The following is a 27688-nucleotide window of genomic DNA, read 5'->3' on the forward strand; positions in this document are numbered from 1 at the left end:
TGACATCTTGTGTTTTTAAAGCTGGTAGATTAAAATTTGATAAGAAACAGCTTTTAAAAAGTTGGAAATCTTTTTTTTTCTTTTGAAAGGAAAACAATCATCTTTCATTTACCCTCTTCAACATAAATGCAAACTTGTGACCTGTTCTTCACCTTGTGATGCTTTATCATCTACTGCAGGCAACTTGTCAGTCTCTGTGTTAAGCCTTTTAAAGGAAATCAAAGACCCATTAACAGAGTCCTGACATTAAACGACTTGTAGTGATCCTTTACTGAGCTCTGACCCGGGCGAACCCCAAACTCTTGAGTGTTTGTTTCTAAATGTCTAAGACATACTGTATAATCATCGCTCTCACGACAATAAACACTTAGGAGATCAATGATCAGAGAGCCATCACTTTCGCCTTGACAGAGGTTAAGAGCCTTCACAGTAGACGTTGAAGAAGTGAAAGAGCACAGAGAGAGACAGAATGAGTCTAACTCTGAAAACAAACACGCACAGATCATGACAAGTGTCTCCTCTCAGGTAGGCTGACATCTATATCTCTGTCTTTATTGACATCTTGCTTAACTAAAAGCTCCTCTGCTAGTGGGGAAGAGACTGATTGTACAAACGCAGGAAGTGAGAGAGAGTAAGAGGAAGGATGTCAATAGAGGAGAGAGGTACTGAAAAAAAATCAAGATAAAAACACAAAAGGCAGAAATGAAAGTAAAAGAGACAAGATGAAAGCAGAGAAATATGGCATTAATTATACAATTTAAGGATTTACGTAGGAAAGGACCATCTATAACTTGCTATATATTAAAGGATCCATTCTTCAAAGGCAAATTCATGGTGTTATTTGGATCATTGTCTTACAGCATAACCAAAGTGTAGTTGACTTTAAGGTCACTGACTTTTGGCAAGACATTCTTCTCCAGAATATCTAAAAAAATCTAAAGTTTTTGAGGTCCTGAGGCTGCAAAGACGACCACAACCATTACTTTACCCCCACCATACTGGACTGTCGATAGGTTGTACTTTTTCTGAAATGTTATGATAGATTTACAGAGATTTTACAGATTAATCACATTTTCAAAAAAAAAAAAAAACACTTTTTCTTTGGTACTCATATGTAAAAAAAAAAAACATCTTAGGGATTGGTCTCTATTCATAGGGTGCCTTATTTCATCAAGTTTATCCTATCGTCGAATCAGGAACACTGCCCTTTACGGAGGCAAGTGAGGCTTGTCATCCTCTATGTGAAGCTTAGCCTAGTGTATGTAAAAACTTAACATATTCATGTTAATAGGCTAAATAGGATTTTTTTCTTCTTGTGAGGCATTAATCTGGCCTGCTTTGGCTGGTCATAATGTATTTAGCTTTCAAAAAACAAACAAATGATATGATAATTCCAGTTTTATGTTAAAAAGTTATATGATAATAATGAGATGTGCCAGTTTTCTATAGGAATAAGACAATATCTGATCTTTCAGTTCACTTGTCACTATAGGGCTGACCTAATATCAAATAACCATATTTCTTAACTGATTACCAAACAGGTGGCTTTATCCTCAGATCAAACATGTGGGTCATTATAATGCATGTTTTGACAAACCATCTTCTCACAGCAGGATTTATTCAAATCTCCTGTCAGCTATACATGATACTGTTCACATATTCTTTAACCTCTAATGGATTATTTTGCTCTCATTGTGTCGTTTTCTCCACTCCAATAATGACTCCTCCCTTCCTACTCAGCTCCCCTCAGCTGGCTCTTCTGCGCCTATATCAGTCTTCTTTTGCGGGAGGCCTGAGAACAGGCACTGCCGGGGGCGATACACATCCCTCAGGTGGGCCTTTCATTATGGATGATTCTTCTGCCAAATTATTTACACCCTGTGCCCAAGCAAACACCCCTGCCCTATGAAAACTCCCAAAACAAAAACAAACACACTCGCACACAGACATACACACAAAGTCCCTCTGCAGTGATCCCCACTCCTATTGCTTTCTTTACCAATTCCATTTCAAGAAACATTAATTCCCCCTAATCATACATATGTGTATCTGGTGTTCATTAGTGCACTGCTTATTTATTTTTCATCAGCTTAAATCCTGAACACTAATGCTTTGTGAAGTAAACCTATTTACTGGTGTGGACCGGAAGCTAAATAAGGAAAATGTTAATCATACTCTTATCACCGTAGGTCTAATCACTGGGCTGACTGAATCATTTCTAGCATCATTAGTGCCTGTAGCAAAGAATTTAAACACATTTGTTTGAGTGACTATGTTTTACTCTATGTTGGGTTTTTGGCAGACTAATTTGAAACGATGTGGAGAAGAGGTTTTCCTAACGTCTGACCTTGGCAGTAAGAGGTTTGGGATACAGATACGCACTTACAGGTGCACCCCTTTACACACTCACTCATGGACATCCTGTCATATTTACTCTACTCTTTGTCCCTTAACTCATTAAGGTACTTATCTTGCTCTAAACCCAAAGTTCTGCTCCTCTTCCTGACCTCAAGTCCCTCCCACCTGTCTATCCCAGAACAAACTGGACAGGTTCCTCATACAAATTCCCATTTCTCTTTTATTTCCAACTTTATTCTCTCCTCCCTAGTCTTTCTCTTTTCCTTTCCAAAATTCTAAAGTTTAACTCTAAGTCCCGCTTGACGTCACTATCGGGGAACAGGAAAAAAATCAGATCTTTTCCAGTCCAATTCCATGTTTGAATCACACATTTTCCCACCGTTTTTAGCCATCTTTTTAAAAAGTTTTAATTGATTATACATTGTTTCATTTACCAAAAGTTTACCAAATTCCAAACTCCTACGTTTTCATATTGACCCTTCTCTCTTTTTGAAATGACAGTTACAGATAAAGCCAGAGTCTCTGTGCATGAATAATGCTCTCACTAATTAATAAAATAGATCAGTTATTAAATTATGCTGATGGTGAGGAATAAAAAACTTATAAAACTCTAATTGTTCAGTAGTTCACCCTCTATAGAACAGTACTGTAGGCGGTTAAGCTGGAGAACTGCTCTGCGAGGCCAAAGCACCGGATTTTTCTATCAGATTTTATTTATATTTCTTTTTAGTGGGGTACAATTGCACACTACAGGTCCATGTTTTTAAAACCTCTTTGTTTTGTTTTTTTGGGATGATTTTGCATTTTGCAGTTTTTTTTGTTAGACTTGCTTTGTAAAAAAATGTGGCTTGGATAAAAATAGAAAAAACCTCCACTCCATATTAGAGTGTACTTACCATGCAGAACTGTATTAACCAATAACTTTATGTACTTTATTTGATTGGATTGAAAAAAATGGAGACGGTTAAAAAAAAAGATCTATGCATCCTACCAGGAGCTGTAAATTAACCATACTTTCTGCCACAACATGCAAGAATGATCTGCAAGTAAACAGATTAACAATGTTTTTAGGGCTTTTTTTTAACCCTGGTGCTCCACCTTGACTGCAAATCAAACATGATCCTGGGCAGGTATTTTTTTATTAAAGCACAAAATATATTATACTTAAAAAAAAATAAGTTTAAAACCCTGATTTATCTTCATCATCACTCCTTTCAATCTCTGTGCCTTCAATCATGGTTCACTGCTCACCAGACTAATGTATTGACCCAGACTGAACTGCTTGCAGCTGCATTCATCAGGTAAAAAGTCAGTTTGTCTGAATGAAAATGCTTAAAAGTCCTCATAAAAATATTTTAAAAGTCTATTATCTAGCATAGTATTAAATAAAAACAACATATACCCATGAAACTGATATCTCTCTTGCATCCTCATTATTTAGCCATCTATTTTCCGTCAACCTACTATGACATCTTGTGATGCAGCTGTTCACAAAGGTAAAACACAACTCATTGTTGAGCTGATTTTAAAAGCGTCCTGCTGTAGAAATTAATTATTCACATAATGATTTTTTTATTATATCAAAGGGGAAATGTACCTCTTGTTTTGAAATGTTATCTTTCACATTTATTAATAATAATGAGATTCACTTCTTTCATTTCCATTCCAGGTATTTCTATTTCCAAACAGCTAAATTCCTGTTTTTCTAGAGTAAAGGCAAATGGTAGGAGTCTTATTTTTTAGCCAGCTGACCAACAGTTGGCAGCATTAGGGAGAAGAAAAGCAGAACTCTGCTACTTTAAAACTCATACAATCAATTAATAGTCTTGTCAATCTTGCTATGGCATCCCAATGAAGGACTAGTTAACCAAAAGCGCACACTTTCTGGAAACTCACCGAGGCTGAATAGGACCAAGAACTTCAGACAAACAAACTCCCTTTGGTCCAGCTGCAGAGAGCGCAGTTTGGCTACCAACTCTTGGGCGTGGCTCAGCAGATTATTGAGTGTAGCACCCGCCTGTGAAGCAATCACTGCATAGTCAACCTGTAAAAATTAGAAGAGAGATGATTGGACACTGCTACAAGAAAATGAAGTTTTCACACAAGATAGAATAATAACAGACACCAGTTAATTGATTAACTATGCAGATTAAAATTGTTGTGACTATTCTCTGCTTCATTGATTAAAAGCAGAGATATTTTTATCAGATTATTGAAGACTGGAGGCAATTCTTATGAAAGACAATGTTTCTAGAGCTGCATATTGTGAAAATTAAAGTATTAAAAGGCCACCTCTGAAACTAAACCAACCCTGATTGTGGAACATGACAATTTTTTCCCCAAATATCATATCAAACCTTTCATTCAAATGGGCATAAACAACCACTTTTCTTTAGATGCACTTCAGATCTGCACACGCAGCAGAACTTTTCTTGGAGGCAGGTCCTTAGTTGCCACTCAGAGTAAGAAGGACCATATTAAATTTTTATATTTATTGACGATTCATTATCATAATTGACTGTGCAGGGGTTTCCAGGGGAAGGTAGATGTCGGCGTGTGCACTTCCTAAAGCTCAGAGAGGAAGAGATTCCCGTGAGCATGCATTTGCAATTAAAACCAGCCTCAGGGTCTGGAGTTGTATTTATTGTGTAAATAAGATGATTCGTATCCTTTTTCTACACAAATCTTTTATGTCTCGCTTGACAAGTCAAAGCAAAGGAAACACAGAAACACAGACACAGGGAATTAATCTTCTTGACTTTTTGCTCTCACCTCACTATACTCTTTTTCCCACCTCCTTTGTCCCTTCCTTGTCCTTTCTTATTACCTATGACGCATAAAGAGTTATGACTGTTGAGAGCAAACACTGCCTGCCCCCATTCCAGGTGTCAATCAATTTACGTAAAATCAACTGTGCATGAAATAAGTTCATTGAATGATTAGACTGTTTATGGGTTTGCTTTTGTGATTACCTTCTTTCCTTAAGTAGAAATACAGATAAAATTAAACAAGCAGTAGAGTCACTATAGCAGACTTAGCACTGATTCTGACTTTGTTGATCTGTTTATCAGTTAGCAAAACAATCAATACTGTTTTAATTTGCCAATAGGAAGATTTAGAAGCTTAATATTTTAACAATATTTAGAATTAAGATCTATTTTAGCGAGGTCAGATGTGTGCTAATGTGTAAATAAAGATAATAATAATGAGAAATAAAGGACATTCATAATGGAAAAAGGTTTCTTTTTATGTCTGTTTGTCACTGGAATTTCACGTAGCCCATACTGAGCCTGCATGCTATTAAAATATCAGAACTTGTAAAGAAACCAGCTGCCAAGACTTTAAGGCCTTGCTTAATCATTGCAGTCGTTGTCATCTGATCTTCGCAAGTATTTATACAAGTTGTACTGCATGTTTGATCCTCCTGACAGCATAGAGAACAAGCACTCATGGCCATTTCTCTCTGAAGTTGGTGACATGGCAACATACGGCAGTATAGAAACAGAGAAAATGTGAGAGAAGACAGGGATTAGCGAGTGGGGAACAAGCGGGTAAAAAGAGCAAGGCAGCAAATGACAGCTTGAAACTGTTAATTTGCTGTTTTATGGGTTTCTTTTCAACTCTGTGTTGAAGTACAACTTGTGAAAGAGAAAAGCATAGAGGCACCTTGTTTCAAAGCGAAATGAGATACACCTGATTAAAAAACAGCACAACCTAAATTAGGTTATTACATGACATTTATTGTTACCTATATTTGGACTTCATTAAAAAAGCAGCTGCACAGATTGCAAAAAGTGGACTATAATAATCAGCCTTTCTAAATGTCTAAGCCAATTTATGGGACAAATCCAAAGCCTAAAATCAAAGGTCATTCTTTGTCATCATTTTATTCTAGTCATAAAGCAGTTCATTTGTTCAATTTATATGACTTACGGTGGCTTTTAAAAGTATTTATTTTTTCTTGGATTTATCTCTGTCTTGTCAGTGTGAGTTGGCAAAGTATGTCAGTTTGATAGCTCTGCAGTTTCTATACTCTCTTAATTTCAGTTTTTTTACTGAATAGTGCTCTGTGATATGTTTAACACTGATTCAATCTTTTTCACAACTTTATTCCTGGTATTTACTATATTTTTGAGGTCTTCGTAATGGTGTTTGTTAACTGATGTTGTTTTACTAACCTATATGATTTTGGTACTGATGGCTGGTTTGATTGCTCATTCCATTCACCTGTCTAGGTCTGCCCTGTTTTCTGATCCACCTAATCCTGCTTCTATTTAAACGCCTTGGTCCCAGCCATCAGTGCCAGATTATTCTTGCGACTTTGGTGTAGAGAATTCTCTAGCGTTTCTATAGTGTTCTGATGGCCTGATCCTGACCCGTTTCAGTAATTGGACCTTTGAGCCCGCCTGCCCCAGACTGATCTGTTTGCCTGGTCTGTCTTAGGACTCCTATTGGATTCTTCTGTGAACTGAACATGGATCTGCCTCTTGTCTTCGCCATGTGGATTATCCTGCCTTCCTTCATCTACTTGGATCTGATCTCCTGTCAACTCTGCAGCCTTCTAGGCTTTCACGTCTGGAACTATCTCTAGCAGCGTCCGCTGCGTTTTGCCAGCCGACTGGCTGGAATCATCCTCATTATCTGGGCACAGTCTGAAATGTCCAACCAGGTTAGTGACGTTCATAATCATCATCCGTCGGATTATGCTCACTAATTTGTGTGTGTGTTTCGCTCTTATAGATGCCATAGCTGCTAATATAGCAGATCCACAGCCTGCTTGGTTAAATAAATGTTTTAAGTTATTTCACTCTCTGTCTTGCCTGAATTCAGGGTCCTCTGTTCCGAAACATTACAATACGGTATTAATGTAGCATGATATATAGAGATGCATCAATCCTCTGTTTTCTGATACAATCCAACACCGATACCTTGACTGAGCATATCGAATATCTAAATATCCGATACCAATCAGATTCAACTGCTGAATGAATGAACCATATATCTTGCCATGTGAGTGAATGCTTAAGCTTTGATGTAAACATTGTTAAAATTAAAGTAACCAATTAACACAGATATAAATATATTTTATGTTGTTTATTACATAATAAGCAGAAAAAGAGGGAAATAACAGTTCCATCTACATTGTATTGGATGGGATCTCCGATATCCGATCCAGCTAATTACAGTAGTGTCAGAATTTATATACATTCCAGGTAACGGATCGGTGTGTCTCTAATAATATTATTGGGAAATTAATCAGTTAAGAGATGCAATTACTAACAAATGCCCCATTTTCACCAGTCCAGTGACTTCTTCAGGTAATGGTTAGTGCCATTAATTTTATTTTGGTATAAAGGGGCAAAATAAATTAACTTTTCGGAAATTGGAAATTGTAGCTATCTAACATATACACAACTGTGTATATTACCAAATCCAGTTGTCACAGCTAACCAGAAGAAATGTATTATCTAATCTACCATATCCATTCTGGTGGAACTTTCATCTTTTAGATTTTAATTCACAACTTTGGAATTACTTGTTCAAAAGTAATTCCAAAGGTTACCCGTGACTCAGTTTCAGTCTTATATAAAATCAACAGCTGAACATAACAAACATGCTGCTTTTGAAATGAACTTTCTTTGTGCTAGTGTGTTTGTGTAGGCTTTGCTTGAGGTGATGCCGCTACTGTGGTTTAAACATCCCTGGTATTATCGTTGTGCTGTCACCCCTGGCCAGGCAGAGAATAATAGGAGATAATGAACTGTTTCAAACCTCATACACACACACACAGGCGCACAGCCACATGCATACATTTACACACACTCCTCAACACCAGCTGTTCATTAACCAGAGTATGCAAACGAAAGCGCTGACCTGCACCTCCCCTGACTATCACCCCCTCCCTCCTCCACAAACCGCCTTGTCCGCTTCGCCTCATCATCTCCTCTCCCATCCCTCCACAACTCAACTCCCTCTGCCTCTTTTTATTTATATTTTCTATCTTTTCCTTCTTATTTGATATAGTTTTTGTTTTCCAGCTTCACAACCCTTCTTTTATTCCAGTCACCTTTCTCTCTTTTAATTTTTTTTTAAAGCAACTCTTTAATCAAGTATAAAACCAATCTGTTGTTTCATCTAAATCTAGTATCACAAACTAAATATTACCCTTAGATGTTGTTTTACTTATTTACTAAGGAGCTCTACAACAGTTATGAAAAACAACCTGACCTTGTCTTCATTCAGAAAAAAACAGAGTAAAACAGGACTTGTCTGAGTGTAGAGCAAATCCTCTTTAATTGTTACCAATATGTATGCAAGCATCTGTTTTTATAAAACATTTTGTTTGTGGAGAACAGGATAATCTATAATTTATTACTTCCCATTTCATTCAGAGGCTTATTCACAATGTTTTGAACATTTTCTACACTTTGGTTTGTGTATCTTTATGTTTTTATTTTTTATTTTGCTATTTTGGAGCATATTGAGGGGGGGACAGAATACTAAAACAAGATTTCTTTGGGCTTGTGTATTTGTATGAGTCTTTATTTATTTACTTAAATATTTTATTTATACCTTTTCCTTTCTTGTGTGCATGTATAAATTTAAATTAGCAGAGGGAATCCTGAAAGAATGCAGACTTCAGCTCTGACCATATGTCTTAAAAAAAGCAGGACAAAAATATAACATTTATTAACATTGTTATACAGTAGACCCACAGAAGGAATCTCTGAATGAAATAAAATTATCTTGAAAATTATGTATTAGTTTGGGTTCAAATACATAAAATTGAAACTTTGACCTTTCTTTTGATAGGATGAGCAAACATTCCATGAATGCACACTCAGAAATAGTTCTAAGAACTGCCTCTTTTTTTCTTTCTGTGTTCCAGGGGAAACTAAAAAAGTGGCGGATGTTCTGAGTTTCCAAAGGGAGATTGACTAACTTACCTGCTGTCCTGTAACCAAGAGGATAGATCCCTCCTTGGCATGTACCACCTGCCGGAAAACGTGGTCGAGGATGAGGAGTTCACTCCAGCAGTTCTGCAGCAGCTTCATCTGGTCATCCACCTGAATAAAGATAAATCATCAAGTCATGTGTTTGCCTTTCCTGTTCGATACAGCTGTAACAACAGTCTGTGTTTGTGTGACAAAGCCTCATATTCACCGTAAGAGACCTGTCATCGGCACAGAATGTATGTCTGTCACTGTCCCTCGTTACTGGGACAAGTTTATGCAGACTTGCTTAAATAGTGTAAATGATGGGATGTGCATGGGTGTGCTTAGAATAAGAAGGATTGAACTAAATACTATAAAATGCTTGAGTGAAAAACATTCAGTATACATGATCAGTATACCTATTTCTATCTATCTATCTATCTATCTATCTATCTATCTATCTATCTATCTATCTATCTATCTATCTATCTATCTATCTATCTATCTATCTATCTATCTATCTATCTATCTATCTATCTATCTATCTATCTATCTATCTATCTATCTATCTATCTATCTATCTATCTATCTATCTATCTATCTATCTATCTATCTATCTATGATTGGGGTGGGAGGTATAACTTTGTTTGCAAGCTGTGACAATATGTCAGGCTTAGTAGCTTAAAAACTATCAACAGCGGCTGTATTTGGGGTGAGCTTACACACAGGTCAATTGCTATTGATCAGGTGTGTGTTTTTTTCTAGAACCTTATGCAAACCTTAAAAAGTCCCTAGCCTCGCTGAGTCTTTCTCATGTGAACCTTTCCACAGTGAGTTAAGTGCTTTGCTACGTGCCTGAATCAACAATGGTGGTGTTTTTGTCTGTTTGTCGATTGCCAGAAGTTTCTAAATGATTCTAACAATGATAATGATTGAGAGGAGAGTATCTTCCCGAATACCAGCCACAGGCTGCCAGGAATCTGCCAGACGAACTTGGGAAGCTAACACAGGTGAATTGGTGTTTTGAGAACTAAAACAACCTACTCCATTGTAATAGAGAGTTTCATCCCATGCAGAGTGGTGTTAATCATTACCACACACAGACAAAAAAAGGGGGCATTTTAGAGGACATGAATGAGGAAAATACAAGTGAGATTCATTTGTGCTGCACTTCCCCCACTCTATCAGCAAACATATCCTCCTTTGACGTTACTAGGAATATCGTGGGCTGCGATGTGGGATGTGAACTGCTGCTTTGACTCTGTGAGAACACTCTGTGACAGTCTTTGCCCGTGTGCATCGCTTGCAGGTTTAAGAATGTGGATCGATGTAACTTTGTGACACAGTTAGTTGCACTGTGGAAACACCAGCGAGGGAATGTATTTTGAAGCAGTTAAGAAAGTGCACAATCGAGTGACCTTAATCCTTCCTTTGATGTATGTAGTCTTTGCACAACCAAAATATTTGAAACACTCAAATTATTTGGTCTGTTTTTTTTCTCTTTATTGACTGGAACTGTTGTGACTACTGATTTTGAGTTAGTGTTCAACAATGTTTATTTAACTTTTAGGAAGACAAAACAGTGGGCAACAAATTCAGCTGCAGAAAGAGAAACATTTAATCGGCTCTAAATATTTTTTCATAGTTAATCTAAGTTATATCTTAAATTTAACAGGTATGACATTTGTCTGCAAAATATATGTGCTGTGGCTTAGGCAAAAGGGTTAGTAATCAACATTTGTTACATTACAAGCACATGTGTATTGGGCTATAACTATTGCTAACCATCACTTTTATTTGAATTCATTGACTGATCATTGGCATTAATAATTTTAAAGAAAACTTATACAGAAACTGAAAATATGAAAAGTATACAGTGTATGAGCCACAAAAGTCCTATAGCATTCAGAGAAGATCTATATGGAGACATATATGTAGGCCTCAAGGGGTTTGTTAGAGACAATTTATGGAAATACAACATGTACAAAGTTTTAAATTAAGTGCATAGTCATATTTCAATACTTGTATTTCAAATATATTATTATTTAATATGAATTATCTACACATTAATGTTATGTTACAAAACCTTGCAAAAATTTAGAAAGCTGTTAGGCTCAGATATCTTACATGTTTTATTCATCTTTTATTAGTTGAGCGAAGTAAAAATAAGAATAAAAATATAAATGAAAAGGAACAAAGCCAATGTGACCTTTCTGCTGACTGGATGATGGACTCCTCATGTCACTAGCCTGCCTATACATCTATTTTCTGTGGCTTTGCGCCATATGTGTCATGAGCTTAAGACCAAAGGAAAATTCAAATGCCTTCATTAAAACCATAAGAGGGCATGGAAAGCTGTGAAAGACCAGGCACTTCTCATCGTCACTTCATCTACGGATGCTGGAAGCAAACACTATGCGTGTCTGTAGATGGATTGGTAAACATAAAGCCAAAGCTCTTCAAAGAAATCAGCCACGTGTCATTCGGCCTGGCAAGTGCCGGGGTGCTCTTCAAAGAACTGTCCTCTCTGTGCCTGCCTGGAAGCGCCTGTCTGACAAGAAGCTCGGGTCATCAAAGGGTGGCAGCTCAGAGGGGATGAGGATGGGTGACAGCAGGCTAGATAAGGGCAGCGTACACTCGCTTGGAAAATAGGGGGACAGGTGACAGACAGACAAGCGTAAGGGAGTACCAAGGGTTAGAGCTCCCTGACCTTTTAAGTACCAGCATCACAAGCTGTTTCCCTGACAAGCTCTTCCTTTGCTCTGTCATACGGAGCTTGTTCTTACAAGATATGCTGTCTGCTCACTACGATAATATGCATGGTGTGACATTGACTCAAACTCTGTTTTGCCTTGATCTTGCAAACAGAAAAAAGGCTGATTGTTTTTACAGTAAGGTGAATGGATCACTTGGCTATCACCAGAAGCTGATGAAGTCATTACACTGGAAAATGCAAACAAGAAATTGGCTCTAACATCAGAGAAGCAATAAAATTGATCATTTATGTATAACTATTTAACACCTATCATAAAGTCATGGAAATATTAGATAAAGCCGCATGTAACTGTTTCAGCTATTTAGAGCAAACAAATCTATCAAAGATAAAACTCTTCTAATTGTCATCAGCAATGGAACACAAAACTATTATAAATCTAAAAAACTGAACATGTAGGGATGCAATATTGATAAGGTCAAAAAGAGATTCTCTGAGCCATTAAAGAGCCACTCGCATCTTTTGATGCCTGAGCTCAGTCTCAGGTGGCTTGAATCATTTTCCTATTGGTGCAGAATCCTGTCATGTCAACCTTGACATCATAACCAGAAGTAATCATTTAAATATTTTGTCCCTGTTACAATTTATAAGAGTATTTATATGATTTGTTTTCAGCAAAATGAATTGTTTTAATGAAAAAGATTAATTACGACTTTTAAAGGATGTCAGATTCTGTATTATTCACTTTTCAAATGTGTGTCTACACATCCAGTAAAATATAACATGTTATATTAGCATGTATCTTCACTTTGGGAATATTACACAAGGAGATGACCTTTTTCTGGAACCATGAGGTGTTTTAAATATGCAGTAAGAACCTATGTAAAAGCAAAGTATATCTCTTATAAAGGTAAGCTAAATGTTCTTCTTTTTAGCTTTGCCATTTTAGATATTTCCTGTTTTGCTACTTTGCTTTTGACTTTTGTAAGACAACATCTAAAGATACTAAATATACCATGAAAAAGCATGCTTCGATCCCCGTTTCCTATGTAATACAATTACTTGGGAAGTCTAATGTTTTTTTTTTAACCTAAAAATATCACTTTCTGTCTGTTTAAACATCTTAAAATAAAAAAATTGACAATTTTGTTACATAATGTGTTGAAGATTATTTTTTTTGTACCATAGCAGACATACATACTGTTCACAAATATTAATAAACCCTGACTTACATTTGCTTTGTCCACTATAACTCAAATTCTAAGTCCATATCAAGGAATATTTTTTTCTAAATATCTAATATTTTTCTTAATAATAATGTAAGTATAAAAGTAATTTTGAATGCTTTAGAATTCCACATTACAGATGTAACTTAGTATAGAAGAAAGATGTTTTTGTTTTTTACCGGTACAGTGGTGGCCCTAATTTCAGAGTACTTTTTAGGTAATGTTTGAGCTTTGAAACATACTAATCATTATTTCGTTTGGTTTATCTCATGTGTTTTACATGAACACAGAATCAGAGTTTGTTCACATTAGATATTTTACTTCCACCACTCAAATAAAATTTATTTTTAGAAGTGATTCTACTAAAAGAGTATAAAAAACACCATCCTCTTGTCCAGGGAGCACAGCACACAATAAGGGTTTAGCAACAAAACTTCATGCAGTTAACATGCGCTTGCAAAATTGCTTCAAACTGGTCTCAAAAACCACATTTAGAGCTACTTTTCAAGATATGATCTATTGAATATTTATGCATCCATTTTAACTTTTATAATGAATATAGAGGGAAAGTAAAATTCCAAGCAGGAACTTCTACTTGCTGCAGCCAGTGATGAAAAATACATATCCTCCAAGAAACCAATTTAACACCTTTATGATTCTTTAGGCGAGTGCGATCAATGCCTGGATCAATCGCTTAGCCCATAGCTTTTGTTCAAAACCACTGGCTGAGATAAATGGGATTTTTCCAAAGAGAGAGAGAGAGAGAGTTAGAAGAAGGAGAGCCCAGTTGAGAGGGGGAATGGAACTGCCAGACAGGGAATGAGAGAATGAGAAAGGACTTGGGGGGGTAAGTGAGAAAATAAAACATAGTGATTAAGAGCACATATTGCCTCATATCTACGCAAATGTAAATTAATTGGAAATGAAGCATTCAGATGCTTCAGTAAAAAAAGAAAAAAAAGTAATGTTTATTCATACCCCCCTGCTAAGAATACATCAATTATGATGGTGTGTTGAGTCAAAGCAGGCCAATGTACCACAATCCCCCCTTTCTTATGGCGGGGTCTTGGTCTGGTGCCACAAGCATTGTTAAGCTTCATACGGTATGTTGGTCTTTAACGAGACTACACAGCTGGATCTGATTTTAATAAGTAGTTCCATTTTTGATGTAGCCTAATGAACAGATTAATGGAATCTCCTTCTGCGGAGCCTTAATGAATGGAGAAAATCACTTCTTTTTTTATGCGAGAGGTGGTGGTGGTGGTTGGGGGGGCACACGTCAACACAGACTGTGAGTTTATCTGCCTCAAACGACTCAAACATAAACAATAGCTGCGCTTCTGTCTACTCTTTCTCTGCTGGATGGGATTCAATGCTGTCTCTGAGTACTACAGGTGAGATTTGAAGCTCAGATCAATGCTTGCTTGTCTGTAGCTGCCATCCTTTGGTGCCGTCCCTGTCTTGGCATCTGTTCGCCTTGAGCCAAACAGGCAGTGTATTCACCTGGGAACAGGGATTAATATACCTAGAACAGCGCCTGTTCTTCTCAGTGCTGCAAATGCTTAATTATGCTGTGGCTGACAGCGTACTGTAGCTCATCTTCAGTTAAGTTCATTAATTTAGTAAAGGAGTTTCAGTGTGTGGTACTATCACAGACAATAACAAATCTAATACTTGTGCCACACTGAAGGGGAGGCTTATTATATCCTGGATTTAAGCATTCATCTTCATCTTAGTCAAATAAAACCTAAAATGTCTTTTAAAGTTAATTTATATAAAGCTAGAACAACGTCTATGTACAGCACTTTGAAATGTCTAGCCATGGAAATCTGCTATATGAATAAAAATTGCCCTGCATCAGTAATACATTTTTTTAATTTATTTTCATGTAATCAAGATTTTTGTTTTTAAATATCAATAAGAAAGACAATTTCTCAAAAGATAAAATGTAAAATGAAAAAAAAAAGAATCAATATAGATGTACATCTCATTATACAAAGAACATCTTAAAAGGTTATTGGCGTTAAACCCATCTCAGTAATCCACAGAAAATCTGTATTGACTTTTTAGCAACAACAAAATCCCCTCTAGTTTCTAACAATCTTTTTATATGTTTCCATTGGTATTTCGACAATCTATCATATACGATGAGACCATATTCTCCGAGGTTTTAAGGCCTCCTTTCATCACTTTAATCTTTCTAATTTCATAAATGTATTTATTACAGTCAATTCGGGACTCTAGGCTACTCCAGAATATCAAGATTACTTCCAATCAGATGAGGTAAAATGATGGTTATTTTAATCTAAACCTGCCAAATGTTTTAGTAATCCTGGGATTAACTAAAACTGTCAGTAGGAAAACAAACTGATAAATCCAATGGGTCAACCAACATTAAGCTAAATGGCCATTTAATAAGGTACACCATATATTACCAGGTTAAAACCAGTTTTTTCCCTCTGAAGTTTTTTAATACTTTGTGATAAGAATTGAATAAGGTGCCAGAAATGTTTTGAATATTTATTTATTAGTTTCTCATCTATGGTGCTAAGCTTCTATTTTATAATATCTCAAAAGGGCACTATTCAGTTAAATCTGGAGACTATGGAAGTCACTAGAGTACAATAAAATCAGTGACACATTCAGGAAAGCAGGTTAAGATCATTTGAGCTTTGTGACTTAATGCATTATCTTATCGGCAATAACAATTATAGGATCAGTAAATGATGATCATGAAGGAATTTAGACATTGGCAACAGCACTCAGGCACACGTTGTATTTAAAACACAACTCTGTTTGCAGTAAAGGTCCCAAAATATGCAGAGAAAGTATCCCCATACCTCTACTGAGTTACTACCAAGACTCATGGGACAATGCAATGCAATTTCCAGCCTATTACGGTATGTTCCAGCTTTAATAAACTTATGCCAGATTCGGTTTCCATTCTCAATTGATCAGACTGTTGTCTTCCTCTGTTTTTAATATAATAACTCTTTAAAATAAGTGAAGACTGGAGCTGAGAAGTGAAGAAGTGTCCATGTTCTAACCTGCTTCTCTGTACAAAGTGCAAACTTTGACGAAAGTAAAACACAAAACTCTCTGTCCTGACAACAAAAGCAGCTTTCACATATCGAGGCACAAAGTGCGCTGGGGCCCTCAACTTTGTGCCTGGCGGCACAGATAAGAATGCTGGGAAAATCAACAGGTGACAGGTGGCGCTGCTGGTTGAGCAGGAGGGGGCTGTACACTGAAGAGGGAATGATAATACTGCTGATAATACGCAGTGTAGTTTTAGTGAGGCTCAATTTGTCAGCCCTCGCTAAAGATGAAGAATACGGAAACAGTCCTTCAACGCTAATAGACTTCTTCTAACTGTCTTCTGTTTTGTCTGACACTCAGGACAAAATTAAAACCTATTTCAGAACACCTAGTCATTACATTTGGTAAATGCTTTAGGTTTACATGAACTTATGATTAATCCCAAAAGATGCTAGCTTTGCTGTTTAGATTGTCCAAATTACAATTCTAGTTATGTAAAGCAATCTTATTTATAGTTGCAGCCCTCTCTTTAGTTTCGCTTGAAGCTAGGCTCTGACTGTGTGTCTGACTGTGTGTGTATCGTTGTATGAATTCTTATCAGCATATCATGCCATTGGCAGCTGTTTGCTGGTTGCATGTTTCTCTAATCCAGCAGATCAGGTAGAGCAGAATGTCCATGGGTTAATCTCCAACTGGGCACAGAGAAACCCTGTCATTAGGTCTCTTAGCAGCCACTGAGAGACCATTTGCAACCATAGAAAATATCATTAATAGCAGATGCAGTTAATCAGATGGAAATTAATATCTGCAACAGAGAAAATATGCAAACACTGTTAGCAACATATTATATTTATATTAGAAGTTTTATAAACCAACAGGACTTCACCAAGGGTGTTTTTTGCCTCAAAATAGAAACTACAATGTTACTGTCACATTGTTGCTTATCATTGCCTATAGGCAGGTGCATCAATCATGTTTTATGTTGGTCTGAACTACTAAGAAATTATAGCATTCACATTGTATACAGCATGTTTAGTGGAATGAAGGCTGTAAAATGGACAATGTGCTGCATCAGTAAATCATTTTTGCATATTTATTTTGTACATAACCGTCGAAAGCGGGTTCATCTTAAGATTAATGTCAAAAAGTTTATAAAACCTGTTTAGCTAAATGGTCCAGTTTGTGCCACTCCTCGCAATCCACATGTCAAGGTGAACACATCTTTAACAAGACAAACAGTGTCTGTGTAGCACAACAGGAGATCAAATAATCTATTTACTGTATTTTAGATCACTGCAGCAAAATCTGATTACATTTGCACACCTTTCATAGCAGTGGTCACAGCTGTGACACAACAGTGTCAGATCCATAGAAAGGAACTGTGCAAAAATATCTAATTAAAGCTACATATTGTAGAAACACACCAGACAGGTACAACCTAATGACAAAAAATATGAACATACAAAAGGTGAAACTAATGTAAATTTATATTTCATGGGTCATCTAAATTTTAAAAACAACACTAAAACATCAAAAAAACAAATATTTACCCATTAATACAATTTTTTTGTGATAAACTGATGCTAACTATAGTCCAATAGAATAAAATAAGCAAATACTTTTTCATTTATTCCTCAAGAAGAAAAGAGTCAATTAGCTTATTTAAAAAAGCTAATTTATATATATATTTATATAAACTGGAGATAAGGTATTTTATTAAAGGTAGATTCTGGTGAACAATCTAGAGATTAGACAATTCTGTTGAGTTTGTCGAGAGTATTGTAGATGCTATTGGACATAGATTACAACAATAATAAAGATATGGATTTAAAGTTTAAAAATGTAAAACTCAGTTTAAGCCTGAACTTAATGTTTTTTGATACATTGAAAGGCAAACATCTCTCACTTTGTGAATGAGTTTATAATGGAAAATACATTCATTTCTCTTTTTTTTTTGTACTTTTTTGGGCTGGGAGATGATACGTTTCATTTAATGTAGCTCTTTGGTACTAACGGCATAAATTACCTGAAATTACACATTAAACTTGTGATATTAAAAACACATTCATTTTGGCCAAATAAGCCTAATTTTTGCTTTTTAAAAATTATTATGTTAGGGTGGCACCAATGGATTAGGCATCAGATTTTGGAGTCCATTCAGTGGGATACAGAATGAACTCACTTTATTCTGGACTGGAAGAAAAAACAGCTTCATAGCAGTGAATGAATGGTTCATTGTAGGAGCTCATGTCACAAAGAATTTCTGTGAGTTTCCATGTGCATGCATGTTCTCAGGTCTGATCGATACTGCCCAGGCACTGAGATTGATCAGTTCCCACAGTGACCACATTAAGAGACTCTACAGCCTAACCTTTGACCCTGAGAACTCTCTGTATTCGATTTGTCATGCTCTCTTACTCACTCCAGCCTCACATAATCCCATCCGTCTACTTATCCAGGTATTCTTTATTTTTTCACGGAGACGAAAACAAAAATTAAAGCCAGGTATTTTACTTACTTCTTCCTCTGCCTACACTAAAATATTTGTTTTTGGCTTTTTTCACCATTAGCTTTGTTGACCTAATGGTCCCATTGTTCATCCAAAGCCCAGTTTCTCCATGTCCGATTCCACCATTCTTGACCAGAAACAGGTGGCTTGCCCTCTTTAGTTTGGAGGAGAGTTCATACCTCAAGCGAAGTTAAAATATCTTGGGGTCCTGTGCACAGATGAGGGTAGAATGGAGATTGACAGAAGGATTGGTGCGGTTGTCACTACAATTAGGACGCTGCAGCAATTTGTTGTGTTAAAGAGAACTAAGCCAAAAGGCAAAGCTCTTGATTTACAAATCAGTCAACGTTCGAATCATCACATATTTTCATAAAATCTTCATCATGACAAGAGGAAGGAGATCCCTGATACAAGCAGCTGAAATTAGCTTTCTCTGCAGGGTGGCCAAACACAGCCTAAGAGACAGGGTTAGGAGCTCCAATATCCGGGAGGGGATTGTGGAGCCGCTTCTCCTCCATATCATGAAGAGTCAGTTGAGGTGACTTGGACATTTGTTTTGAAATGACCCCTGGCCTCCTTTGGGAAGTGTTTCCGGCAAGTCCCACCGGGACTGTGTCTCTAGGCTGGCCCTGGAACGATGAACAAAAACAAGCTACACTTGTGCAGGGTGTTTGGCTACCCAGGGGTGATAACATGTATCTGCCTGTATGGGGGCCTTCTGAAGCCTAGCACACCTGTTCTTTCCTGCTCTTGGGTACTGTGTCTTGCAGACTTTTTAGAGTTCCTGCTAACAATAGTACATGTTCCAACACAACACAAACACATTGCACACATATTAATGTGAACTTCCAAATTCTATATAGAACCAGTCTTAGCTTATTTAAGTCAGTTGTGCAATAAGGTCTCTGTCTTGATATACTTAGTTTTAAAGCAAACCTGTCCTGCACACATGGGAAACCAGCACGTCTGTTCCTGCAAAGCCAAAGCAGAGAAATACTAAAATACGATCATTGCAAAGGCGCCACAAAAAGTAACTGAGCAGCTTTTGGAGGCAATAGATTGTAGCTGATAAGGATTTCATTTTGTTCATGAGGATAAATAGATCTGTGACGATCTGGGAGAGGTATTGCATGACATTTATGAGAAAGAAAAAGAAAAGTATCTCTTTGGGCCTGACTGTTGCAGAAGGGAAGAATGTCTTGGATTCTCAAGGATGTCAATGATAACAGAAATACCTTGTTTAAGTCTGGTATCTAAACAGGGATTTGAGGATGAATTAATAATCGTTCATATTCCTTTTTTAACTGAACACATATGCATATGTAAGATATAAAAATCTATACTGGGAGAGAATGGACAGATAAAAAGATAGACTAGAGTTTCAGTTATCTTTGTTTTAGTTCAACAATGTTTATTCTGCTCCATTAAAGTTGAGCAATCAGAACAAAAAGCTGACGAACAGTGATAAAGGGATCTAAGCATACTTGGTGACGCTGTACACATTCTTGTCTATTTCGAGAAAAATTACAAATCACTTTAGTGAGTAATGGCCTTTACCAGTGGTGAGGCATCTCTTGATTGCAGAAATGACAATAGTGTCTTCTTCAGATACTTATTGAGCTTTTTTTTACATTGATCAAATTACCATAGTTTGTCTAGTTTCCAGATTGCTTCTGACTAATTGTTCTTACTTGCAGAAAAAAACCTCTTGCCATCCTCATTTAGTATAAATGAGCTTGGATTAGTGTATATTTGTTGGTTGATTATTTGAGGAACAGTAAAATGTATTAATGGCGTTCTTCGCTTAGTGATTCTTTTTGTTAGCTTTTTTAAAAATCTGTAACAAAGTGTTGTTAACTCTGATAATATTGGAATCTCTTTAATAAGAAAATGAAAACTCCTCTTCAAAGTAGGTTACGAGAGAGGTATGTACGTACTGCTGCTTTTGTTTTCTTCAGAAAGATAATCCACGTATGCATGACGGTGAGGCAACAATATTTTTGAACATTGTTATTTTCCTGATACCTTAGTAGTAGTTAAACTTGCCCTATAGCACACATACATACACACATACACACACACAATCTTATGGCTCAGAGCTAGTGAGCTATCAACTAATTATCAAAAACACAAAGAGGCCCTAATCAATTATTAACATGAACATTAGACCACTAATACACATGCAGTTGAGGGAATGGCATCTCCCAAAAGTAACTCTTCCTCTTTCACGTTTACACACACTTAGATGCAATCATGTCAACCCGTGTAAGCTTACACATACACCCAAGTACAAATCCATGGCAAAATCCCTTCCTAGAAAGATACACATAATTTTTACACATATGATAATTCTCTTTTTGTGCATTCTGGCCTTCTTTTTACTAATCATCCTTATCCATCATGCACAGAAACAAAAAAGCATAACATCCAAATTTTAAAGGGAGCAGCTGGGCCAGTCCTGGAGTCTCCTTGATGGAATGTCCTGACTAAAAAACTCCTATCAATCTATTAGAACTTTTTATCTTCTGAGAAGATTTTTAAGCAAAACCAACACAAATCCAGAACTTATCTTACAGGTGATATCAATGCTGATTAATCTGATTCCTAATTTTAAGTACTTTGCAATAAGCAGAGCTAATATGCTAACACTTATCTATAGATTTTTGGGAAATATTAGAAAATAAAGCAGATGTTTTCATATGCTTACTAAAAGTGCGCTCTGCATTCAGTGTATAATCTGCTGTCAAACCTAACTGAGGAGAAGAAGTCATATTTAAATGCATAGATTTTCAATTTTCTTTACAAGTTTATAAGGTAGACATAACTCATAGACTGCCAGTGAACCTGGCAGTCTATGTGTTAAGTTGAAATATGTAGACAAGGATATCAGATAAAAAAAGCCATCAGACTAAAGGGTTTGCCCTTTTGTATTATTCAGAACAAGACTCTTTGTAACATGCAACCCTATAAACACTCATAGACATGTGCAATAAACTTTAACAAAGTGTAGAAGACCAAAGCTCTTTTAAAATGCAGAGACTGACGCTGGGATGCTTTCTGTCTGAGAGGGTAGAAGACGCCCAATCCCATTAGCATTTGACACACTGGCATTTTTAAAAATATTTCTTTATCATATGTGTATGTGTTTGTGTATTCAGGCCTAAGTGGAGTTGGATGGATTTAGGGGGTTGGGTGCTGTAACAAATCTGAAGCTAAATGTGACACAGTTACAGAGGTCCTTAGAATCCCAGTCGTTGATGCTAGGTCTAATTATCTGAATTAACCTTACTGAGCATTTCCAGAACTCCTGTGATATAGAAACCATCTGAACTACAAGGAAGACGAGGCATCAAAACCCCAATGCCGCAAAGAAGATGGGCCTTTGCTTGTCCCTGAAGTGCATATCCAGGCCTTGTCTCAAAGAAACTGCCACGAATGCATCTGGATTAGGAAATAGCTGTCTCTCTACAGCACTGTTGCTGCAGGCCTGGCGGTGCAGCGGCTGCTGCTGATGGGAAGTGCAGGGCAACATGTGGTGAATAAAGCTACGGCCTTTGGGAAAGCAAGACTGTGGTTTGCCACCTGAAATCCTTGCCTGATTTTTTATATATTTTTTGGTCCAGCATAGCTGGTTTGTTTCATGTAATTTAATGGTGCTGTCAGCACCTTTTTCAGCAGGTCGCCTTTCAGCATATTTGGTTTATTGCTTGTAATTGTTTCAGCTCACTTTAAAAAGCCTCTTTTTTATCCCCCTCAGAAATAGTGTGATTCCAAAGGAGCATATGACCACAATGAATGTTATTATTACTACGCCTTTATTTCACCTGTATGGGATCGTTTATCGATGGCTCTTGCCAGGTTTTCAGTCATGGTACTTGGCAAGACTGAGAGACGTTAAGACTGCCTGAGACGTGACAAAACGGAATGGTGTCAGAAAAGTAAAAAGTCTGAGAAAAAAAAATCTAGAGAAAAATGATAACTAAAACCACCAAAACGAGAATTGCAAAAAGTAGGAATTGAGAACAGGTGTCTTTGCTCCCCTTCGACAAGTAGCAATTTCCTTGGTTGGATTCAGCACGCCACCCCGCTGAAATTTCTCACCCGTCTTTTCAACACAACCACAATGTCTAATGTTACGCTTATGAGCTTCCTTCATCAGTCAACTGTGTGAAAATTAAGTCAGCTGCCTTGCTAGATGATTATAAATACACATCAACTGCTAAAGCTTAAAACTAGCCAGGGAGATATTAAGTCTGCTCTATCAATGTCTTATCTATTGTCTCTCGCACCCCTAAGATGCCTACCCCAAAGCTTCCCCACTCCCAGTCCAAAATAGACAAGCAGTAAATAAGGATCAAAAATAGATATCGAGGGACACCTGTCAACAGCCCAGTGATGAAAGCGGCAGACGCAGGCACAAACCACTAGGCAGGCTGGATTAAATGCAGATAATTGAGGCCACGCAATTTGGAAACATGAGAACCTGTGGCCACTATGTGCATTTCGCTTTGTCTTACTTTACATTTCAAAAGCTAACTGAAGTACTCTGATTGCTAGTGCAATAAATTGCACTGCATTGCCGTAAAGTTGATAGTCACTGATAATCAATGTCTAGTAAATAAAGTTAAGGATGATCTATAGATGTATTAAACATTATTTCTTGATTTCATACTTAACCTTCATTCGTTTTTTGCATGATTCTAGTATGGACATTAACCTAAGAAGAAGATATAATAATGTTTACATAGCTTTGTGTGTGGGATTGAGTTAAGAGGTTGGAGGTCAGGATAAGTCAGCAGTAGTCCCTCTAACCTTTTTGATCCCTACAGCCTGGAATCAAATAGGCAAAACATACTAATGCCTTTGTCTTGATTCGTCCTTCACTACTTGCCAGCATTTAATATTAGTTTTATGTATTCATATCTATAGACCCTCAGTTTTGTGTAGTCTGTGGTAAAATGCAGCCAAAAGGTACAATTTTGATAATAAAATGTAAATACATTTTTTTCTTGCATCCTGTATTTAAAGTAAAGAGGAAGAAAACACGTAGGAAGCAAGTTTAATCTTTCACAGCATGTCTCAGTTGTGTGCTTGCTTTTTAGTGGACTTGTTAGCAGGCCTGTATATTCACTTTGTTTGCTCAATTTCTTTGTCTTTCACTCCCAATTCCTGTGCTTTCAGTTACCCTGTCTCTCTCTCTCTGTGCTGATTTTACTGACTGTCACCAACTTGTTAAGGAAGAACTGTTACTTTGGGACTACATAGGCTAACGGTAATGTCTAAGACACCCGCGGCACCATCTTAACAAGCGACATGACCTGCCAATAAAAAAGGCTTTTACCCTGATCATGCTCAAACAAGACTTTAAACACAACCCGCTCTTTCTCCCGCCGAATGCCCAGAGTGCTCCAAATGCGAATCAGGCTGTGTTAACTTGAGTCAAAATGGAAAACCAGAGAGGATGTGGAAGTAATCTTTGATTTATTTTTCTAAACAATTGTTTATTATATGGGGGATGGAGGGGTCGGGGTGGGGCTACAGGAATAGGGATTCTCAGGATGACCAAAAATAAAGAATCAATGTAATTCAAGAACAAATCTCCTGCCCTTTTTATGGGGTAGAGCAAAGGTATAATCCAAAATTAAATGTGGTTAAGACCTGCATATCTTTTCAGTGCCCAGTCGGGATGCAGTAGGGACATCACTTAGGAAAACAAAATAACAACAAAAAGAAAACAGGCAAAATTTTATGACAGAGTTAGACAAAATTCATAGAAGATAAAATGTTCTTGAGTTCAGCGAAGTCTATCATTGCTCAACGCTCTGTAAACTTGCACTTCATGACAGCCTTTCATCCCTCATCAAAGCAACAAGTAGATATGCAGACTCTGTGCATCCTAAAACCTCCCAACCCCTGTTGTCTCCTTAAAGCTACCGCTTTTCCAGGAGAGGCGACCTTAAATCTTTACTTTTAACAAGTTTCCTGTTCTTCCTTCCGGCCCCTTCCTATCCCCAGGGGTTGAACCTAAAAGACCATTTCGGCATGCAAACTGATTTTATCTGTAAGGCTCAGTTTAAAACTGTCAGGGGTAATCTGAGGATTGGAGCATTTGATTTCTGTAATATCAGTCAAACAGCCTGACTGCCAATGAACGTAAAATAGTAAAAAAAAGAAACAGTAAGGCTAAACCACAGGTGCATAGACATGATACACATTTGTGATCCTGGCTTATTGGCTAAGTAGAGTAAAGGCTTCTTTCCTAAAACCACAAATCATTTGAATGTGCTTAATATGTTCATATATTCCCAAAGGACTTGGTGGGAGTACCTTAAGGATAGAAACATATGGGAGATAGATGCCTCAGTTGTGTATGTGTTACACTTTTTTGGCACATATCTGTTTTTAAAACATTTAAAAACTTTCCATTATTTTCTATTGTTGAAACGAAACAGGGGTATTGTTTTACAATGCTGATAGAAGTAGAAATGCTGATGTCCTTTATGATGTTTAACTGGTCATGAATAAAAAGAGGCCTTAAAGAAACTCCACCAACTTCACCCCTCCCATTAAGTACCCCTCACCTCCTGCTTTGACCCAACGCTGCTGATCAAACAGATATTGTTACCCTCAAAATAGAAACTTAAAAAAAGTCATACACACAGACCTGGCATCGGCCTGGTTCACTGACAGCTAGGAAGAGTCAAAGAAAGAAATGCAGAAGGGAGAAAAAACACAGTCAGTCTAATTTTGGGGTTCTTATAAAACAAGTGTACATAAACGGTGGCTGTGTTTTATAGGACAATACTTTATGTGGATTTCTGCATCTGTGTTCATGAGCTGGGGTGAGGTGGTGTAGGATGGGTGTCATCTATCACTGGACAAATGCAGGCTGGGGGGGGGGGGAAATTTGGGGGAGGAGGGTGCAAGGGTGTTGTAGGGGGATTGTCAGCCAGAATGGCGCAGCTCCTCAAATGAAATAATATATCTTTGAAAGCTTACCCCCCGTGCTGGGCTCGTGTGCCATATATCAAGCCCAAGATCGTTTGGTGGATCCTCTCCAGGCCCATTAACCTTACACCTGTTCCCCCCCTTGCGCCCCCACCTAACCCCAGCAACCAACCGGTCCTTTTTTCTTTTATCTACCTCTCTTGTTCTTCACCATATTGTGTGTTCTCAACACCTCCTGCATTTGCCCTTGATCACAGCTTCCTAGGACCTATCTTAATCATCCTATTCAGACACCCTACCTATTTCTATGTATGTCAGTATTTATATTTACCTTTTTTGGTTTGCTAAACCAAATATTTCCAAGCAGATCTATAAGTTTTCCCTTTCCTCTGCTATGATCAATTTTATTTTCATTTCCATCCAATGTGTTCTCAACTCCTTATAACCCTTTTTCCTTTATTTATCCAAATTTCATCCCTCATCTCACTGTTCATGCATCGGTTTTTCACATCAAGGTGAAGGGCTGAGTGTGTCCAGGGGGGGGTTCTACACAACCTGCAAAATAATTACAATGCAATGGACCAGGGACACAGTTACAAATCTCTGCCACACACGAGCAGACGCCAGCCCCTTCACACTCGCAGTTTGTCAGGATAAGGGTGTCCGTTGCAGAGGTTTTTGCGGGAGTGACCAATGACCTACGAGACAAGATGGATACTGCTGCATGAGGTTTTGAATCTATGTGTGTGCTGACAGCTGCATATATATGCCATTTCAAAAAGATCACAGATGCTGTCTAAAATGGCTTATTAATTTCCGCTAAGCTATGAAGCGAGAAGGGAGGGAGGGGTCAAGGGTGCAGTTACCGGTCAACACAAAGCAAAGGCAGTTCTGTGCACATACCAAAGACACAGAGACACACATAAATACATTCAAGCACCTTGAATAATAAACTGCTAGTAAAATTGACACAAAAAAAATCACTGAGTGCAGATTTATGAGTGCAGAAAACGTCCGTCCACTCTGAACTGGTCAGATAGGTGGTGTACGTATAATTTTACCAAAGTAAATCCATGTAATATTCATGGGTGTAGATGGAGATGAAGATGGGGTGAAATTATGCAGCAGGGCAGAGTGGAGAACATCAGAAAACCTTGCATTATTCACCCAGGTAAATCTATAAGTGGAGAATATTCAAGTGTGAGATGCCAACATCAGACACCTACACCTCACCCCCTCTGAGCTCCAAGAAATCTTTCATTCTGTATGAATGAAGAGATGAGGACACTTGGAGTGGACGAGTGAATACCTGCAGAAATGCTGCTATACATTAAAATGTTGCTCTAGACTTCAGAAGGAGCTTGAATGAATGAATGTTCAGCAAACAATATAGTTTCTAAGTCCTTCAATACAATTGCTTAAGAATTCAGTTGATGTGATATTATTTGTTGGATTTCCATGTAGATTACCAATTTTGTAGCTATTTAAAAACAGTACATTACACTTGCACCTCCAAATGATTCAAACACGTATTTCATGTCTAAATTTCTGTGACCTAAAAACCTAATACTGTGTAATGTTTCTACATTTTTAGTAAAAATGAAGACATTTCTGCACTATGTCTACTTTATGTTTAACATTCTAAAAATGAAAAACACAAAGTTTTTTTAAGAAAAAAACTGCTCTGTTTTCATGCAGACAAGGTCTTGAAACCTGTAGTTTAAATTTAAGCCTAATTGAAATCTGATTATGTTTAAATAGCTCACTATGTGGTGGTATGTTCAGATAATGGTAAATCTCGCTATAATGATATATAGTATGTTTTCTTCTTTCAACTCTGTCATGTGTGCTTCCTCCATTATGCAACTAAGTCATTTAGAGCAATTTAATTGATGTCAGGTGTGAGCACCTGCAACCATAAGCTGCTAATAATTACATTATGATGTACTTCAGGTCATAA

At 37.2% G+C, this 27688-nt stretch overlaps 1 protein-coding gene across 1 annotated transcript in view; it reads right to left on the reverse strand.

The window, feature by feature from the left end:
• Positions 1-27688, reverse strand: part of nr5a2 (nuclear receptor subfamily 5, group A, member 2) — a 71961-nt gene that overhangs the window by 22027 nt on the left and 22246 nt on the right. Inside the window, exons 5-6 of the mRNA XM_038291652.1 lie at positions 9306-9425; positions 4255-4402 (exon numbers count right to left, since the gene is read on the reverse strand). Coding sequence (XP_038147580.1) covers positions 4255-4402; positions 9306-9425 — 268 coding nt within the window. The remainder of the gene's footprint in view (positions 1-4254; positions 4403-9305; positions 9426-27688) is intronic.

The sequence above is a fragment of the Cyprinodon tularosa genome, unplaced genomic scaffold (assembly GCF_016077235.1).
Source record: "Cyprinodon tularosa strain WSP-4 unplaced genomic scaffold, ASM1607723v1 ctg30, whole genome shotgun sequence".
NCBI classification, from domain to species: Eukaryota; Metazoa; Chordata; class Actinopteri; order Cyprinodontiformes; family Cyprinodontidae; genus Cyprinodon; species Cyprinodon tularosa.